Raw genomic sequence first — 18,701 nt, forward strand, 5'->3', positions numbered from 1 at the left:
CTTTCCTGCTTGAACTACTTCATCGGGCAGCAGCAGCATTCACAATTCATTGCTGTTGCTGGCTTCAGGTCTTCCTCTCTGGCGGGTCCTGTCTTCATGAAAACAGGAAGTAGCAGGACCGGCCAGAGAGGAAGGCCTGAAGCCGGCAACAGCAGCGAATTGTAAATGCTGCTACTGCCCGAAGCACCCGAGGCAGACGCTTCTCTCCCCTCCCAGCCCAACCCCCACTGACTCTGCGACCCTCCCAGCGAGATGACTTTAATAACAAACCTCCCTCCAGCATTGGCAGCCACAGCACGTTAAACAGGCTGCTTCGTGGCTTTCTTCTGCCGTTGAGTCCCTCTGTCGCGTCATTGATGACGTCATCAGTGACGCGGCAGAAGGACTCAACTGCAGGAGAAAGCCGGGAAGCAGCCTGTTTAGCGTGCTGCGGCTGCCAACGCTGGAGGGAGGTTTGTGCCGGTATGTGCAGAAGTGCTATGTCCCTCCCCCTCCAGTACCTGTGCAGCACTTTTCGCGGCGCATCCTGCCACGATCCTGAGTCGGCCACAGCGCTTGAGTGTGGGCCCTAACCGCACATCCGCTCTCCTGCCTGCCACGGACCTACGGATCACGGAACACGCAGGTAGGAGTGCGCATACGCGGCTAGCGTTTTATTATATAGGATGTAATACTGTAAACTGCAATAATGTAATCCGCCTTGAACTGCAAGGTAATGGCAGAATAGAAATCACTAATGTAAAGTAATATTATGTACCATTTTTAACAATGGAAAACCAATGAGATGGCAGACAATTTAAACCATCGGCAGCAATGTAAAATTGTGTATTATATACCATTTTTAACAAAAAAAAGTACATTTTTATAATGTACCTATGTTAATATAGGCCTATTGTTCACATTATACTTTGCTGGATATAGTGCGGGCATGTCTAAGTGTACATTCAGGGCAGGTTGCATAACATTCATGGAAATAATGCAGTCTGGGCATTGTGCATGGGCTTTATGGATTCTGCCTGAAAAGGCTATATGAAAGCAGTTCACATACAGGGATAATCTTCATTAGGGTCTGTCAATTTGGGTATATTTTTATGCTTCAAGGCATAGTATTGTCTATAAGTAGTAAGCCAGTTAATTATTAATATATTTCACAGCTAACTCAAATTATTAGTACTTAGGTCTCACTGAATAAAATGAGACCTATTACAAAATAGCATGAACCACTATTAATATAACACATTTAACAGTAACATATGCTAAAAACTATGAGGGACATTTTTGAGATGACATCAAAAATTGAGTGGTCCTTTTACTAAGGCGCTCTAGCCATTTTAGCATGTGTTAAACTCTAACACATATATTGACTATAATGGATGTGTTAGTGTTTAGTGCACACTAAAATTGCTAACATGCCTTAGTAAAAGGACCCCTTAGTTTGGATGATTTACAGATGTCAGAGAAATAAATCAATTACCAAGTGTGCCTATTTTCAAAACTGAAAAATGTCTCTTTTTTAATTACCATTTTTCAGATGTATATTTACCTTTTTGAACCATTTTCAAAATAGACAAACCCCCTGTTTTACTAAGGTATGCTAAGCATTTTAGTGCACATTTAGCATGCACTAAATCAATGCATGCACTAACCGCTAATGCATCTATAGACTAGCATGCACTTGTTAGCATTTAACGCATGGTTAGCACATGCTAATATTTAGTGCATACTAAAAAGCATAGCACCTTAGTAAAAGGAGCCCTAAAACATAGGTCCAAAATAAAGCCACAACAAGCCATTGGGATTTAGGAGGGGCTAACACAGCCATCCGAGCAGAGCAGTGGGCCACCTTAGGGGGCACTGTAGTGAACTTCAAATAAAAGTCCCAGGTAAACACCTCACCATAACCTCATTATATCATATGGTGAACTCTAAAAAACCCATCCAAAACCTATTGTACCCAACTGTATACCACACCAATAGCCCAGACATTGCTCAGCATTGAATATCTAATTTAGCTGACAGCAATGAACATAAAAAAAAATGCTCAATGCTTCTGTGTGTTGCAACACAGAAATCGATGGAATGCTATGATATAGACTTTGTGTAGAAAACCATGCATTCCAAATCACCTCAATTCATTGATAAATATCTTATTCCCAGATTCTTAGATCATCCAACCATAAATTGCTTACAGTCCCCTCCCTTCAAGTAATAAGAACAAAAAGGCACAACATTTTTTCAGTGATGGCCCCACAACTTTGAAATACCCTCCCAGCTCCTGTAAGAGAGGAGAGTAACCTTGACCATTTCAAGGGCCTACTTAAGAGCCTTTCAAAGAAGCTTTCAACATTTGACATTTTACTCTTATCATTCTTCAAAATCCTCTAAAGAAACAAGTAGCAATGTTCCCCTTCCTCTTCTTTGTTCCATATTCGGCTTTCTTTCCTATATAATTTGTAGTTCCAACCCAGCTTCCTTTTTGTTTCATGTTTATCTGGTAACAGTTGTCAACTATTAGTACACCATTTATTTGATGTTGTTTTTTAAAAATTATTTTAATTGTCTTGTTACTGGTGTTGTTTTAATTTTGTTATGTTTTAGTTTTTGTTTTCCCTATTATATTTTAAGCTGTATCTCGCTTAGAAATTGGATAAGCGACTGAATCAAATTTTAATAAAAACTTGAAACTTGAAAGTTGTTCATGACCCTCCCTGTTCACTCTTTATGGTCACTCATAGTTATTGTCTCTTATTGCTATGGAAAATTAATTGTACACTGCCCTGAACTTCTCCAAGATAGGGTGGTATATCAAAGCCAATAAACATAAACATCTAAGTATAAATATTCCATCCTCCGGTAAAACAATCCATGGAATCATAATACATAAGGAATGGCAAACTTGTCCATCCAGTATGCCTAACTAGTGATCCCAGTTGTCCATTCTAGAAGTCTGTCAATGAAGCAGAATTTTTACTCTTCATTGGATAATAGCATTCAGAACATCCTGCATTAAGATATATCTCGCATAATGTTGTATCACTCTAACCTGGGTAAATGCAACCTCCCACACTATCACTCTTTCATTGATGATGAAAGCCTCCCCAGGGGGAGCACAAGGTTTATAAGTTCCAACAATTTCCTGTTTCACTGTTCCATTGGGCAGAAAGAGCAAATTAATAATATTGTAGTCCATGGGTAGGTCTCCATTTTCATCAAAAGTGATCTCTTCACCCAATATGCTTTTAAAGTGCACTTTCTTCAGATAATGATGAAGCTAAAGAATCAAGGACACATTTTTCAGAGATGCCCCAACTAATGTTCCTTTTATTTATGCATTTGTTTAAGAACATTTATAATTTGTAAGTCTAATGTTCACTCATATGGCACAATTGAAAACACAATGTCACTTAATATCCGATAATCAAAATGATTTAACTGGTCAGCGATGGCAGCTGAATGGTTAAATCACAAATAGCTGGCTATCCCCAAAATTCCAGTGGGGGATAGCTATTTATCTCTGCTAAAAATGAACAATTAGCCTGTAACTAAGCCTGTAACTACATGCCATATATCTTGGGATATGTTCAGGAGGCATTTCAGGAACATATCAAAGTTATTTCATGTTTAGTTGAAACATGACTAAGAAATAGTGGAGAATCACATCTATACCAGTGTTCCTCCTAATTTCACATAGCACATTTGTCTAGAAGGGGAGGTGGTCTAGCAATTTGTCTTCTATCTCATCTTGTAGCATCTGAAATTTCCTCATCTTAATTCAGTTATTCAGAATTGTTGACACTTCATATTTTAACCCCTTTCTCCCTTACCATCTGTTGTTAATTTCCCCTTCCCTCTCCCAATCAAATTGGGAAGCTCTTCTCCAAACCCTAGCTGATGCCAACACTCAATTCAATAATTTTCTAATAGCTGGTGATTTTAATATCCGATGTGGATATATCATACCACCCTTGATCTGCAACATTTCTCAATTTTGAATTGTATGAATCTTTCTCAGCTTATACATTTTCCCACTCATTCTGCTAATCACACTTAATTTGATCTTTCAGTATCACTGTACTCCATTTGTCCTTTCAAAATATCGTGCTCTCCCTCTGCCTTGGACAGATCATTTTTTGATTTCAGTGATTCTTACTATTCCCCCATCCAGCCCCATTCTAAACAGTTCTCTGCACACAGACAACCTTTCTTGCATTTTCTATATCATAATCCAAGATCATACCTTTATATTTTTATTTGATTTCGCTGAGCTAATGTTATCTACCCATTTTTTCAAAAAGCTCATCTACCTGCTGTCCTTAAACCACATAAAAGTTATCATAACCATTGGCACCATAGTGGTCTTATATAAAATATCCTGAACTAATTAATCCTCTGAAATAAAAAATAAATAAATAAATTATACTTTGCCAATTTGCTTTCCAAATCTAACAAAATATGTATGACTTTTCAATATCTCTTCTTACCTTACTCATTTGACTTTCTCATTGGGCCATGTCTGTTCAACCTACAGCTGATGAATTAGCAACCTTTTAAACAACTAACATATCATCACTTAGGGCATCAATTCATTCCACTTCCACCCCTTCCTCAATCTTTGTATTACATCCTTCAAGTTGCAAAGTGAGTTTATTTACTTGAAATTCATTCTCCATTTCTTCTCTTACTCAACTGTCTATGGCTCTCTCAAAAAAGCACCTTACTACTTCTTCATTAAAACCCCTGCCTCCAGGTAGATAAAAATTGATAAGCATGAAATTCTTCCTCTGATGTTGCATATGGTACTCTCAGTATTTCAACTATTTCTGCTCCTTTGCTTCAAGACTATTGTTAAACCCATCCTCAATAACACTTTTCTAGATCTCTTATTATCTGAGTTTCCAAGTTTTATTTTAAATTTGATAAAACACTTAAATAAAATTTTCAAAGCAATGTACATCAATAAAAAATACACAGATAGAACATATAATAGACATACTTTAAGCATGACAAAACTGGATGGCAGGGTAAAAGGGAAGAGCTACAATTTTTATAAGAAAAGAATGAGTAGTGGGAAAAACATTAGGGTTAGTCTCGCTGGTAAACAAAGTTTTATTCCTTAGTGTTCCTATTTATCTTTTTAATTATGGTGCACTTCAAGGGTCTGTCCTTTCCCCATTGTTATTCAAGATCTTTCTCAGTCCTTTTGCTTTGCTCATATGTAATTTAAATATAAACTGTTTTTTTTTTTTACACAGATGATATTTTACTGATTTAAGCACTTTGGTCATACACATCTAATTTATCTCCATTACAGACAGGTCTAAATTCCCTGAAAAATTGGCTTACCATCAACAAAATAGTCCTCAACCCCTCTAAAATTACTGTCTGTTGGATATCTGGTTCTCTTCTTGTTCTTTCCACTCCCCTCACCTTGCAAGATGCTCAAATTTTCCCTGTTACCTCTTTATAATATCTAGGTGTTATAGAAACATGATGGTAGATAAAGGCCAAATGGATCTGGGTGTCATCATAGACAATATGATAAAACTTCCACCCAATGTATGATGGTGGCCAAAAAAGGAAACAGGATGGTAGGAATTATTTAAAAAGGGATGAATAACAAGACTAAGAATGTTAGAATGCCCCTGTACTGCTCCATGGTGCGACCTCGTCTGGAGTATTGCATTCAATTCTGGTCTCCTTAACTCAAGAAAGATATAGTGGCACTAGAAAAGGTTCAAAGAAGAGCAACCAAGATGATAAAGGGGATGGAACTCCTCTCATATGAGGAAAGACTAAAAATGTTAGGGCTCTTCAGCTTGGAAAAGAGACGGCTGAGGGGAGATATGATTGAAGTCTACAAAAGCCTGAGTAGAGTAGAATGGGTGTAAGTGGATCAATTTTTCACTCTGTAAAAAATTATAAAGACTAGGGGACACTCGATGAAGTTAGAGGGAAATACTTTTAAATCCAATAAGGGGAATTATTTTTCCACTCAAAGAATAGTTAAGTTCTGGAATACAGTGCCAGAGGTTATGGTAAGAGTGGATAGTGTAGCTGGTTTTAAGAAAGGTTTATACAATTTCCTGGAGGAAAAGTCCATAGTCTGTTATTGAAAAAGACATGGAGGAAGCCACTTCTTGCCCTGGATCGGTAGAATGAAATGTTGCATAACCTTGGGTTTTTTGGCAGGTACTAGGGACCTGAATTGACCACTGTGAGAATGGGCTACTGGTCTTGATGGACCATTGGCCTGACCCAGTAAGGCTATTCTTATGTTCTTAATATTATACTTTATACAGTATGTGTTCCATTTCATTTTTAGAACTGTTTTATTGCATTTTTCATAAAACCATACAAACAGGAAAAGAAATAGGTCTTGAAATATATACATATTTGGATGTACATGGTAGTAGTGACCAAATAAGAACTGACATGCAGAGGCATGAGCCAGAACCAGAAATCATGCCTTCTAGCATGTACAGAAAAACTTATAACATAACAACATGAAAGTAGAGTCATGCATTTGTGAAGTACAGTGGTGCCTCACACAACGAACTTAATCCGTTCCAGGAGCAAGTTTGTTATGTGAAACGTTCGTTGTGTGAAACGCGTTTTCCCATAAGAATACATGTAAAACAAAATAATTCGTTCTGCAGCCCTACATTTCCCTCCCTCCACCTCACCTTATAAGCAGAGTTTGCCAGCTTTCTTTTTCACCCAGCCGCACGCTTTCAAAAAGCTGTGCACGCGCAGCTGCTGAAGTTGATCAATGTTCTCCTCTCCTGCAACTTCCGGTTTCCGGTTGCGTCAGAGGAGAAGATTGAACAACAGAGCATGCGCGCATGTGCTGCTCTTTGAAAGTGTGTGGCTGGCTGAAAAAGAAAGCCGGAAAACTCGGCATCTAAGGTAAGGTGGAGGGAGATGATGGAACACTGCATTCAGACAGGAGGGTGCTGCTGTTCCCGGCTCACATTAGGAAGCGGCGAGAGTAGTTCCGCCCCCCCCCCCGGGCCCCTCGGGCGACTTCGTTGTGTGAAACGAAGTTTGTTATAGGGAGCAAGACAAAAAGTTCGTTATGCGCAGCGTTCGCTGTACGAGGCGTCCGTTATGCGAGGCACCACTGTACATCTCTGCAGCAAAGAGAAGTTTCAAGTGAAGAAAAGAGAAGCAGTAGGTTCATGACAAGTGTGGGATAGTGACAACACCCTCTGACGGAACTGTGAAGGTGATTATATAGTAAGTTTAAGTGCAATCATGTAAATCCCTCTGCTAGGGGGTAACCAAAACATTTTGATTTTGGATCTCATAGGTGAGCAAGTTGCCAGATATTCATATCTGTGGGTTAACATTATAGTAGCACACCAGAATGTAGAGTTGAGGAGATTAGCAGATTTCCAATTTGAGAGAATCATTTGGATGGTCAATGTGAATAATATGTCAAATAATTTTTTCTGGTCAATTGTCAATTGGTCAGGGAGAGTGAAGGATCTGAAGTTGAGTATCTTGAAAGATAGGTCTGAAGATATAGGAAGGCAACTACATATGAGTTTCCAAATTGCGGTCCAGAATGGTTGTATAATGGGGCAAGACAAGAACATAATGTTTGAAATCTCCAAGATCAGAGAGACAATGCCAGCAAAGATTAGAGTCTAATAATCTGGCTCTGTGTAATTTGGTTGGGGACCAGAAGGCTTTGTGAAAGAAGCATTAGATTAGTGGAGAGAGTGGGTCTATAAGATTTTGTGAAAAGATCAGCCCATTGAGCATCAGTGCCATTCTATGAGGAAGTGTCAGACCAAAATTTTCTGTAGTAAGGGAAAGTGGAAATCTCTAAAAACTTTGTAGTACAGGGAAATGGTATGACCCTATAATTGACCAAGATGATATAGTGAGTTAATTTTGGATGATTCTGGAGTGGATGATTCTAAAGGCCATTTGAGTTTATTTATGCAGTGTGCTAATTGCATCCATCTGTAGAGGTCAGAAGGAAGTAATTGAAATGTGTGTTGTAGGACAACAAAGGAGAATATAGTCTTATTTGTGATGATTTGATTTAAGGACCAAATGCCTCTGTTTATTCAGTGCACTAAATCCTAATCTATGACTGCCATATGTGTGTACCTCCATAGTAAGCATTAGCATTCTATAATGTAATTTAGACATCTGAATTTTGTTAGAAAATAGGTTCCTACTTTGCTGCTTGGGGTACCTAAATGAAGGAACCTATAGGGAATTACCCACAAAAGGTTTCCTTTTTTGGTATACTTAAAGTGGAGTTCTTTGGCCAATGACTAGAGAAGCTCCTTTATAAATTATATATTTAATCTCATGAAGTTGAGACTTGGATCAAGATATCTAAGGTCTTTTTTCTCTGCTATTTGAAACTAGTGTAGTCTTTATCTGATATAATTGCTAATGTGCTTACCCTGTTTTCTGGTTATACTTTATATATCCTTTAGGCTTTTCTTTATTTGTTGACGTGTGTCAGTAAAGAGACTGAGGCATATCATATAACAAACATATCAATACACAAAAATGCATCATAAATTAAAGCCAAAATCAAAATATTTCTTCAGTACTCAGAATAAACAACAATAATAGTGATTAACATTAAACACAATAATATTTCTGAAAGCAGCTGCTTCTTAAATGAAATTAAAAAAAAAAAATCCTACCTTAAGAACATAACAATAGCCATTCTGGGTAAAACCAATGGTCCAACTACCCCAGTATCATGCTTCCAACAGTGACCAATACAGGCCACAAGTATCTAGCAGAAACCCAAACAGTAGCAAAATTCCTTAATCCCAAACAGTAGCATCATTCCATGTGGAATCCTAAAGAGAAGCAAGATTCCATGCTACTGACCCCAGGACAAGCAGTGGCTTCCCCCATGTCTAGCTCAATAGTAGATTATGGATTTTTTTTCTCCAGGAACTTGTCCAAAACTTCTTTTAAACCTAAATATGCCAACCACTGTTACCATATCTTCTGGCAATGGATTCCAGAGCTTGACTAATCATTTTAGTACCAGATTCTAAAATTGGTACCCTAGCAGTGCCTAATCTAATTGTTTTAATTAGCTTTAATTGTTTTAATTAGTATGACAATTGACTGCACCATAAAAAACACAATTTGAAACAAATTAAAATAAAAAGTAGGCTCTGTGAGATGCACCAAAATTATATCTACACAGTGGCTAACAGTGCCAAATATCAAAATTGGCATGGTTCTAGATGGAGTTGATATTCAGGGCTGCTAAGCGTGATTCTTTGTTGAAGGAAGGCACAGGAAATGTAGTCATTTAAAACCCTAGTAGCCATTATAATCAAATCAGATACATTTCTAAAATCTTGAAGTAATCTAAAGTGAGATGTATCTCTCAAGTATGATCTAGCTTTCATAGCTTCCTGACTATAGCATTCCTTTATGAAATGATGTTACCTTCCATGGCAAATAATCTGATAATCTCTGTCGGTCTCCATCCCACATGGTGGTATTTCCAGAGCCAGAGAAAAGCATGTCTTTCAGGGCATGTGCCAGGGTGTATACAGCATTGTGAATGGTATAACTGCTGGCAAAGTGGTTAATGTCACAGGGGAAAATATAGTAAATATATTTATCTGTACTGCAGTTTTTTTTAATGCTTTGGGGGCACCGCTTGTCACACAAAGCTGTCCACCACTCTTTAATTATGTAATCATTAGGAAACATAATAGGATTTACCTCACGTATAAATTTTAAAAAGCTTGGAATGTGTTTCTTTACTCTTGAGACTAGCAAGGTGTTATTCTTGAAATTAAATTCCACTGGATAGGTTAAGAGAAAATCAATGTCAGTTATGGCAATCCAGATCTTGCCAGATATCTCCAGAATACTTCTTTCTCCTAAAAAGTTCCATGAACCTTCTCTATGAAAATGGCCAATGATTACATTTGTTGATGATTTATGAATAGTCTCAATAATTTTGTGAATTCTTTCTTGTGGCAACATATGGGCATGACTGAATATTTCTATGAATTCAATGCAGGTTCCATTCTGCTCAATCCTTTCTTTTAGGATCTGGACAAACTGCAGGCTGCTGTCATCATCAGGTGCAATGATACCAACCCAAGTCCAATTGAAATGTTTCAGCAACTTCACAATCCCAGTAGTGATGTTAAGAATACTGGCCTTAGAGTGGTATAGATATGGAAACTTAGCAGCATCTCTATTAAAAGGATTTTGAGAAGTATAACTGATCTGTCAAGAAATATAGTTAATTCAGAATTATATAAATCTTTATTAATCTTTAATATATATTCTTTCAACAAATTGTGAGCTAAAGGTATTAGAAGCAACACCTTACATAGGAAGGGTTGTATATATTTTTCAAGGGATTTAGAGATTTGAATATATTGATCCCTTGAGTTTGTGGATTTGTAGTTTTTTTACTGGTTAATTAGGGGCTCCTTTTATCAAGCCGCACTAGCGGGATTAGTATGTTGGACATTTCATCACGCGCTAACCCTCGCGGCCAGCTAAAAAACTAACACCTTCTCAATGCAGGTGTTAGTGGCTAGCGCGGTAGGCAGCTTAACGCACGGTATTATGCGCATTAAACCCCCCTACCTCAGCTTGATAAAAGGACCCCTAGGTTTAGCACAAACACCAATATGGCTAACCAGACGTGGCAGAGTAACTTTACCTTTGGGTCTGACTTTATTTTATCATTATTACAACGGTCATCAACCATACAGTTGGATAACCCTGAAGTAGAAGATACATGTACCCACCTATGTGGGTTTGTCTAAACCAGTGTATCGCAAACTGTGTGCCGTGGCATACTAGTGTGCTTTCTGAGATTTCAGGTGTGCCATGGCACACTGGGGAGGAGGAGAAGTGCCGGATGACTATCTACAAGACATTCCTCTCATGGCGAGAGGCATGTCCTCTGGGCAATCAGCTGGTGCCTGCACCTCTTCATCTCTCCGGCCCTCTTCCCTGCTGCTCTTCCGATTGGCTTCTCAGGGACTATCTGGAGGGCCTTTGTGCATGCACATGATGTCAGCACAGCAACGCCCACTCACTTCTGGGTGCCTTGAGCTGTGGCCATTACTTTTAGTGTGCCACAGCTTGAGAAAGTTTGTGGGACACTGGTCTAAACAGTTGGTAAGGATGGATTTGCATGGGGCTACCCTTCTAGTGTACTGCAAAAAAAGAATACATTCTGAGAGGACTGTGTGTGGTGAAAGAACCCAGGTTATTTCTGGATTACAGAGATTTTCTGACCAAATGGGCAGGTATTTTTAACAAATGCTCCCTTGATTTAATGGTCTTAAGTATAAAGGTGGTGGGAGGGAGATAATAGTTATTTAAGGTCGGCTGGGGTAAGAGACGGAAGGAATGCCTCCTGTCCCAGCCCACTGCTGGAGCACCAGGAATTTAAAAGTTATGAAGGGGAGATGGTAGGAGGAGAATGAAATTTTTTTAAGTTGGGTGTGGCAGGAGATGGGAGGGATTGCTCCTGTCCTGGCCCATCACTGGACCACCAGGGATTTAAAAAGTATGTGTAGGGTATAAGGGGTGGTAGGAGAGAGATAAAAATTGTTAAAGTTGGTTGGAGCAGGAGATGGGACAGATCCCTCCTGTCCTGGCCCACTGCTAGCCCACCAGGACTTGGTGGGGGCTGAATGCAGAGCCTGGCAGGGAGGGGTTTGGGTGCAGAACCTGACAGGGCAGGGCAGGGCACTGCACTTGAATATTAAATCCCCCTGGTACATATTTGAGTCAAAATGTAACAGGAGATGATTACTTCCCAAAACTTGGAAAGTGAAGAACAAACAGCGAAGGAAGACTCTGGTGTTCAATATCCTTCGCTGTTTGTTCTTCATATATTTGAGTCAACTATTTTCGGGGGAATAAAGGTTACCTTGGTTTATTTTCAGATCAGTTTATATTCGAGTATACAGTATATAATAGGAAAGTAAGTAAAATGTAGCTGTCCCCTTACCTGCGGGTAGTGGTATATTGAGATCACACTTGATATTTGACTTGATCCCTCAGCTGAGATACCTTCCATGATAGCAGCGAGTGTGCCATATGTTTTACAGTTATAATTCATAATTGGCATGTCCATTTGTGAAAATATATTCATGGCAGTCCTAATTTCCATGAGTGGATTATTGTAAGAGTCATAAAGGTGATACCCCAGTGTGAGGTTGGGTAACAGTTCTGAGTTGTTAATCTCCTCCACCACAGAGACAAAGGCCAGGAAGTTGTAGTAGTCTACCGCATTAAAACTGTAATGAGATTCAGGGTCAGATAATACAAATAAGCACACAAAAAAGATACAGAAACATGAACGCTGATAAAATCTGAAATTTAATTCAACCTAGTCAATTTGAAAAAGGTCCAACTAATGGCATTAAGTCCCACAGTTTAAGGACATTTAGGGGTCCTTTTACTAAGGTGTGCTAGCCAATTTAGAGTGCACTAACTGATTTAGCACACACTAAATGCTAACGTGCCCATTATAGTCTATGGACGCACTAGCGTTTAGCGCAGGGGTAGGGAACTCTGGTCCTCGAGAGCAGTATTCCAGTCGGGTTTTCAGGATTTCCCCAATGAATATGCATGAGATCAATTTTCATGCACTGCTTTCAATGCATATTCATTGGGGAAATCCTGAAAACCCAACTGGATTACGGCTCTTGAGGACTGGAGTTCCCTACCCATGGTTTAGCGCATGCTACTATTTAGCACACGCTAAATCAGTTAGCATGCGCTAAATCGGCTAGCGCACCTTAGTAAAAGGACCCCTAAATGTAAAAATTGTGTCAATTAAAAAATATACCCCTGCCTTTTACTAAACCGCAATAGTTAATGCTTTGCACTGCTCCTGATGGTCATAGAGTTCCTATGAGTGTCGGGAGCAGTGGGGAGCATTCAGCGTGGCTCCCTGTGCTAATAACTGCTATCAAATTTTAGTAAAAGGGGGGGGGGGTAGTGTGAAAACAAGACTATTAAAATGCCAGTACCTATCTCTTTTTTTCCCAATTCTTTATTCATTTTATAACTTACATCAAATACATCGATATTGATATTAACATTGTAACATAGATAATTCACTTGAGATTTTACAATTGAATTTTATTCCCTCCCTCCCTTCATTTTTTATATTTCATAAAATCATTTTCTTCAATAAAAAATTCCCCCCTCCCCCGCTCTATTATTCATTTGTACTAAACAGGGAAGAAAAATATATATTTATTCTTTACAATAATCTGATAATGGCCTCAACACATCCTGAAATGTATTCAAATTCCCTTTTTGAATGGCTAATGTTCTTTCCATTTTATAAATATGGCATACTGAATTCCACCAAAAACTAAAGTTCAGTCTATTCCAACTTTTCGAATTGTGTGTTATTTGTTGTATGGCAACCCCTGTCAAAATGAGCAATAGTTTATTATTATTAGAGGCTATTTGATTCTTGGCCCTCATCGCCATGCCAAATAATACTGTGTCATATTTTAATGCCACATGATTTTCTAATAAGCAATTTATTTGGTTTCAAGATGACAATGCCAGCATCCATTAGACTTAGAGCTATCTAATTTTTTTAAACGAACAGGGGTCTAGAAGGCTCTATGCAACAGGAATGTCTTATAGATGCAGACATTGTACATCTCATCCTCCAAGACCAAACGTGTGGCCACTGAGATGCAGTAATTTGATGCTTGGTCTCAATGCTCCAAATGTCTCTAAGACCTATCTCTGCTGCAGGAGCCACCTATATACAATAAGAATTACTTAAAGCAGCATCAAAGACTCAATAAGCATATAAGGCAGCCTTAGCTGTCTAAATAAAAATGATGCTATACTAGAGTAGAGAATCATATCATTGGCTGATATTGGCAGAAAAAAGTACACTTTGAGCTCCTTTTATCAAACCGCAATAATAGCGTGCGTTAAGCCCCTGGCCGCGCTAGCTGCTACCGCCTCCTCTTGAGCAGGCGGTAGTTTTTGGCCAGCGTGGGGGTTAGCGCGTGATGAAACATCATGTGTGTTAACCTTGATAAAAGGAGCCCTATATCACCAAGTGCTCCAAAACACTGGCTATATATATATAAAAATTATGAATCGCTTAAATCTAAGCGATGTACAAAACATTTATAGCCACAATTTCAAGCATAAACAAACATTATAAAATGCAGTAAACAAGTAAGTCAATCTTCCCCACAAAATTTCCTTAATACAGAATTCTTTAAATCTAAAACAAATAACCACAGTTAGAGAAAGGCGTCCACAAATAATTGTGTTTTTAACAATTTATTGAAAGACATACATTCTTTGCATAATCTCATTATACCTGGAATTGAATTCCAGAGACTCTTACCGGCAATTGAGAAAATAGATATTCTAGATTTTACATAGCAAATCCCATTTTCTTTTAAACTGATGAGCAGCATCCCTCCCGCAGTTCTCAAACATCTTGCGAGTGGATAGATTCCCCACAAGCTTTGAAAAGAAAAAGAAGATGAGCAACTGATAGAGCTTTATAGCAAATTCTCTGCTTAACAGGTAACCAGTGTAGAGCTTTAAAGACTGGAGTAATATGGGCAACCCTAGGAATGCCCATTATCAATATAGCCGCTGAATTCATTAGAGGTTGCACAGGTTTACATGTTTTCTTTGACAATCCAAGATACAAAAGATTGCAGTAATGCTTGAACGACAGAGCACAGGCAGGAGCATTGGTTTTAAACTAAATAAGACATGAAGTTGTGCATATCCTCCTTGTACCCCTTTAGCTATGTGCTGTTTCATTGAAAGCTGAGAATCTAACCATACCCCAAGAATCAACATCTCAGGTTTTACCAGTAATTGTGTGCCCATAATTGAAAGTATTGTAGGACTACCTACAATACCAATGCCCCCCACAATCAAAACCTCCGTTTTTTCATATTTAGGTGTAGGCCATGCTGCCTCATCCACATCGTTATTTCATGCATATAGCTGTTCAAATTTATCTCTGTTTCCTGCAAATGCCCTATGAGGAAAAAGAACAAGATGTCGTCTGCATACAGGCGGTATTCTACTCTTAAGGAACAAAATAATTTTCCCAAAGTAATCATGCATATGTTAAACAACAATGAAGACAGAGCATAACCCTGAGGCACCCCTTTCTTCATTATTTTCTCTGTATATACATGGGTGCTTAGATATGATATGATATGATATATATAATATAATATATATGATATATAACATCATATCACAAAAGGCAAGTGATACTCCTGCAACAGAGGAGGACTAGTACAAAAAAGAGTTCTCAAGAATAGAAGAAAAACTCCCAAAACAAAACTTATCTGAATGTGGCTGAGAACAGTCCATGTTGCAAATGTTTTCTCATAATCCATAGCAAGAGATAAAGCTTTTGTCACACTGGAAGCTTTTCTCAAATGTAGCAGCACACAGCTCCTCCCCTTGTTTCTTACATCGCAGGAGAAGAGCACAGAGAGCAAACCTCACACTCCTCCAGAGGCTCTCAGACCGGAACAGTGCATCTACACCACACTCAGCATCAGCAAAGAAACAGCAAGATAAAACCTTGCAGCTGTTTTCAGCATCAGCTCAGGATTCTCTACAAACTGTAACACACAGTCCACAGTAGATTTCTAACTCTCATCTTTGATTACAAAATCTCTTCTATTAAAAAATCTCAAGGGCCACTTGTTTCATAGGCATCACCCACTGAACATAAGAACATCCTTACTGGGTCAGACCAATGGTCCATCAAGCCCAGTAGCCTGTACTCATGGTGGCCAATCCAGGTCACTAGTACCTGGCCAAAACCCAACGAGTAGCAATATGCCATGCTACCAATCCAGGGCAAGCAGAGGCTTTTCCCTTGTCTTAATAACAGACTATGGACTTTTCCTCCAGGAATTTGTCCAGACCTTTCTAAAAATCAGCTATGCTATCCACTTTTACCTTTGGCAATGGGTTCCAGAACTTAACTATTCTCTGAGTGAAAAATATTTCATCAGGAGAAAACTGAATTAGAAAGTCCCTTCCAATCCTTAAGGCACCAAAATTAAACAGGGCCATAAGCTTCAGTGCACCTATCAAAGACCAAAATATTTAAAAGGAACTCAGCAGGCTATTTATTGATTAATTGTAGCTCCATTTGTGACTCAAGCAGTGTGATCTATAGTGTGAAATGCTCGTGTGGTTTAACCTATATTGGGCAAACAGCTTACCCATTTAAAGCATGTTTGATTGAGCACAGGCATTATATCACCAGTAAGGAAGTGGAAGCCCTTATGGCAGGGGTGTCAAACTCCCTCCTCGATTGCTGCAATCCAGTCGGGTTTTCAGGATTTCCCCAATGAATCTGCATGAGATCTATTAGCATACAATGAAAGCAGTGCATGCAAATAGATCTCATTCATATTCATTGTGGAAATCCTGAAAACTCAACTGGATTGCAACCCTTGAGGAGGGACTTTGACACCCCTGTCCTATGGTGAAACACTATATGCAGTACCAACATAGTTTTGATGAATTACGCTGCACTGGGAAGGGATTAAACGCGGATCTGACGGACCTGATGGATCTAAACCCGCACGTCCTTAAAAATCTGAGGTCCGTGCTGTTTGTAGTTAGTTTCTGGCTCTGACAGACCTCGGTGACAATTTAGTGCTGACAGATCCGTCTCAGCATAGGGAGGGAAAAGTATTAGTATCCGTCAGCGCTAAAATGTCACCGAGGTCTGTCGGAGCCAGAGACTAGTGAAGGAACGGCTCTAAAACGAATCCTTTAAACTGGTTTCCTGCAGCCCCAGTAAATCTGCTTTGACAGACCTCGATGACATTGTAGCGCTGACGGATCCTAATATTTTTCCCTCCCTATGCTGAGACGGATCCGTCAGCGCTAAATTGTCACCGAGGTCTGTCAGAGCCAGAAACTTAACTAAAAGCGGCACGGACCTCAGATTTTTAAGGACATGCGGATTTAGATCCGCGAGGTCTGTCAGGTCCGTGAGGTCCGCATTTTACCCCTTCCCCGCTGCACTGTTTTGTTTCATCCAAGATTTATCAGGATAGGAGATATAAAACTTAAATTAAGAAGGATTGAGTAACAATGGATATTCAGAGCAAATGTTATTGAACTACATGAGTTGAATAATATGACTGAGTGGCAAGAATTTTATTGAATGTTAATATTTTTGAAAATGAGGCTTTCCTGTTCTAGGATAAGACAGTGTTGAGAATATCTGTCTCTTTAAATAGCCCATGCAGTAAATGGCCTGCTGAGTTCCCTTTAAATATTTTGGTCCCTGATCGGTGCACCGAAGCTTATGTCCCTGCTTAATCTTGGTGCATTTTGGATTGGAATGAGCTTTCTGATTCAGTTTTCTCCCAATGCAGCAGGCGATGCCTGTGAAACAAATGGCCCTTGTTGAGATTTTTAAGTAGATGAGATTTTGTAATCAAAGATGAGAGTTAGAAATCTACTGTGGACTTCGAGGTGTGGCATAGCTCTTTACTATTAACTGTGAATTACAATTTAGAGAGAATCCTGAGCCAATGCTGAAGACAGCAAGGCTTTATCTTACTGTTTCTTTGCTGATGTCAGGTGTAGTGCAGATGCACCATGATGGTTTGAGAGCTTCTGGAGGAGTATGAGGTTTGCTCGCTATGCTCTTTTTCTGGGATGTAAGAAACGGGGGGGGGGGGGGGGGGGCGGTAGCTGCTACATTTGAGAAAAGCTTACAGCATGACAAAACCTTTATCTTTTACTAAGAATTCTGTGTAAACATTTGCAACTTGGACTGTTCTCAGCCACATTCAGATACTATTTGTTTTGGGGGGGTTTTGTTCTATTTTTGAGAACTCTTTTCTCTGCTGGTCCTGCTCTGTTGGAGTATATATAAAGAGAGAGAGAGTTTTTTTGAGCACTTGATGATAGATTTTTTTTCAAAATGTTCTTTGTTTCTGGCAATATCAGCCAATGATATGATTCTCTGTAATAGTACAGCTAAGGCTGCCTTATATGCTTGTTGAGTCTATGAGGCTGCTTTAAGTAATTCTTATCATGCATAGGTAGTTCCTGCAGCAGAGATAGGTACTGGCATATTAATAGCCTTGTTTTCACACTATCCCCCTCCTTAACTAACCCATAGCATGGATTTTAGCACCAGCAGTGGCAGTAACTGCTCCAACGCTCATAGAATTCCTATAAGCATCTGAGCAGTTACCGCTGCTGTCAGCGCTAAAACCTGCACTATGGGTTAGTAAAAGTGCCCTTATATTTGTTAATTGACTCTATATAGAGAGTGTGATACCCCTTTTTTCACACTAATTTTAATGTACAATTTGTGATCATAAACATGGTATAATGAGCTAAATAATTCTACTTACATTATTGCATTATTCAAGGCAGGAGGAGCTTTGAAGGAAAACATTTGATGCAGTTGCAATTTGTACAAAGTTATAATTCCCCCAAATATGATGTCCCCATTCCTGTGATAACCAGGTGAAGCCATCAAATCCTGCCCTAAAGTGCACAAACACTCGGTGAACTTCCATAGGACATGAGAAATGATTAAACAAATCATTAAAACTGTGAAATAGTTTGTCCAACGAAACACCTTCTGAGACTGTGCATAATTCATCGGTCTGGTAGAAGATGTTGCAGGGTTCTTGCTGATT

At 39.0% G+C, this 18,701-nt stretch overlaps 1 protein-coding gene across 1 annotated transcript in view; it reads right to left on the bottom strand.

The window, feature by feature from the left end:
• The window catches only part of LOC117346186 (vomeronasal type-2 receptor 26-like), a 147,126-nt gene that overhangs the window by 121,798 nt on the left and 6,627 nt on the right, over positions 1-18,701 (bottom strand). The window contains exons 2-4 of the mRNA XM_033915588.1: positions 11,993-12,281; positions 9,445-10,242; positions 3,044-3,271 (exon numbers count right to left, since the gene is read on the bottom strand). Coding sequence (XP_033771479.1) covers positions 3,044-3,271; positions 9,445-10,242; positions 11,993-12,281 — 1,315 coding nt within the window. The remainder of the gene's footprint in view (positions 1-3,043; positions 3,272-9,444; positions 10,243-11,992; positions 12,282-18,701) is intronic.

The sequence above is a fragment of the Geotrypetes seraphini genome, chromosome 12 (genome assembly GCF_902459505.1).
Source record: "Geotrypetes seraphini chromosome 12, aGeoSer1.1, whole genome shotgun sequence".
Taxonomy (NCBI): Eukaryota; Metazoa; Chordata; class Amphibia; order Gymnophiona; family Dermophiidae; genus Geotrypetes; species Geotrypetes seraphini.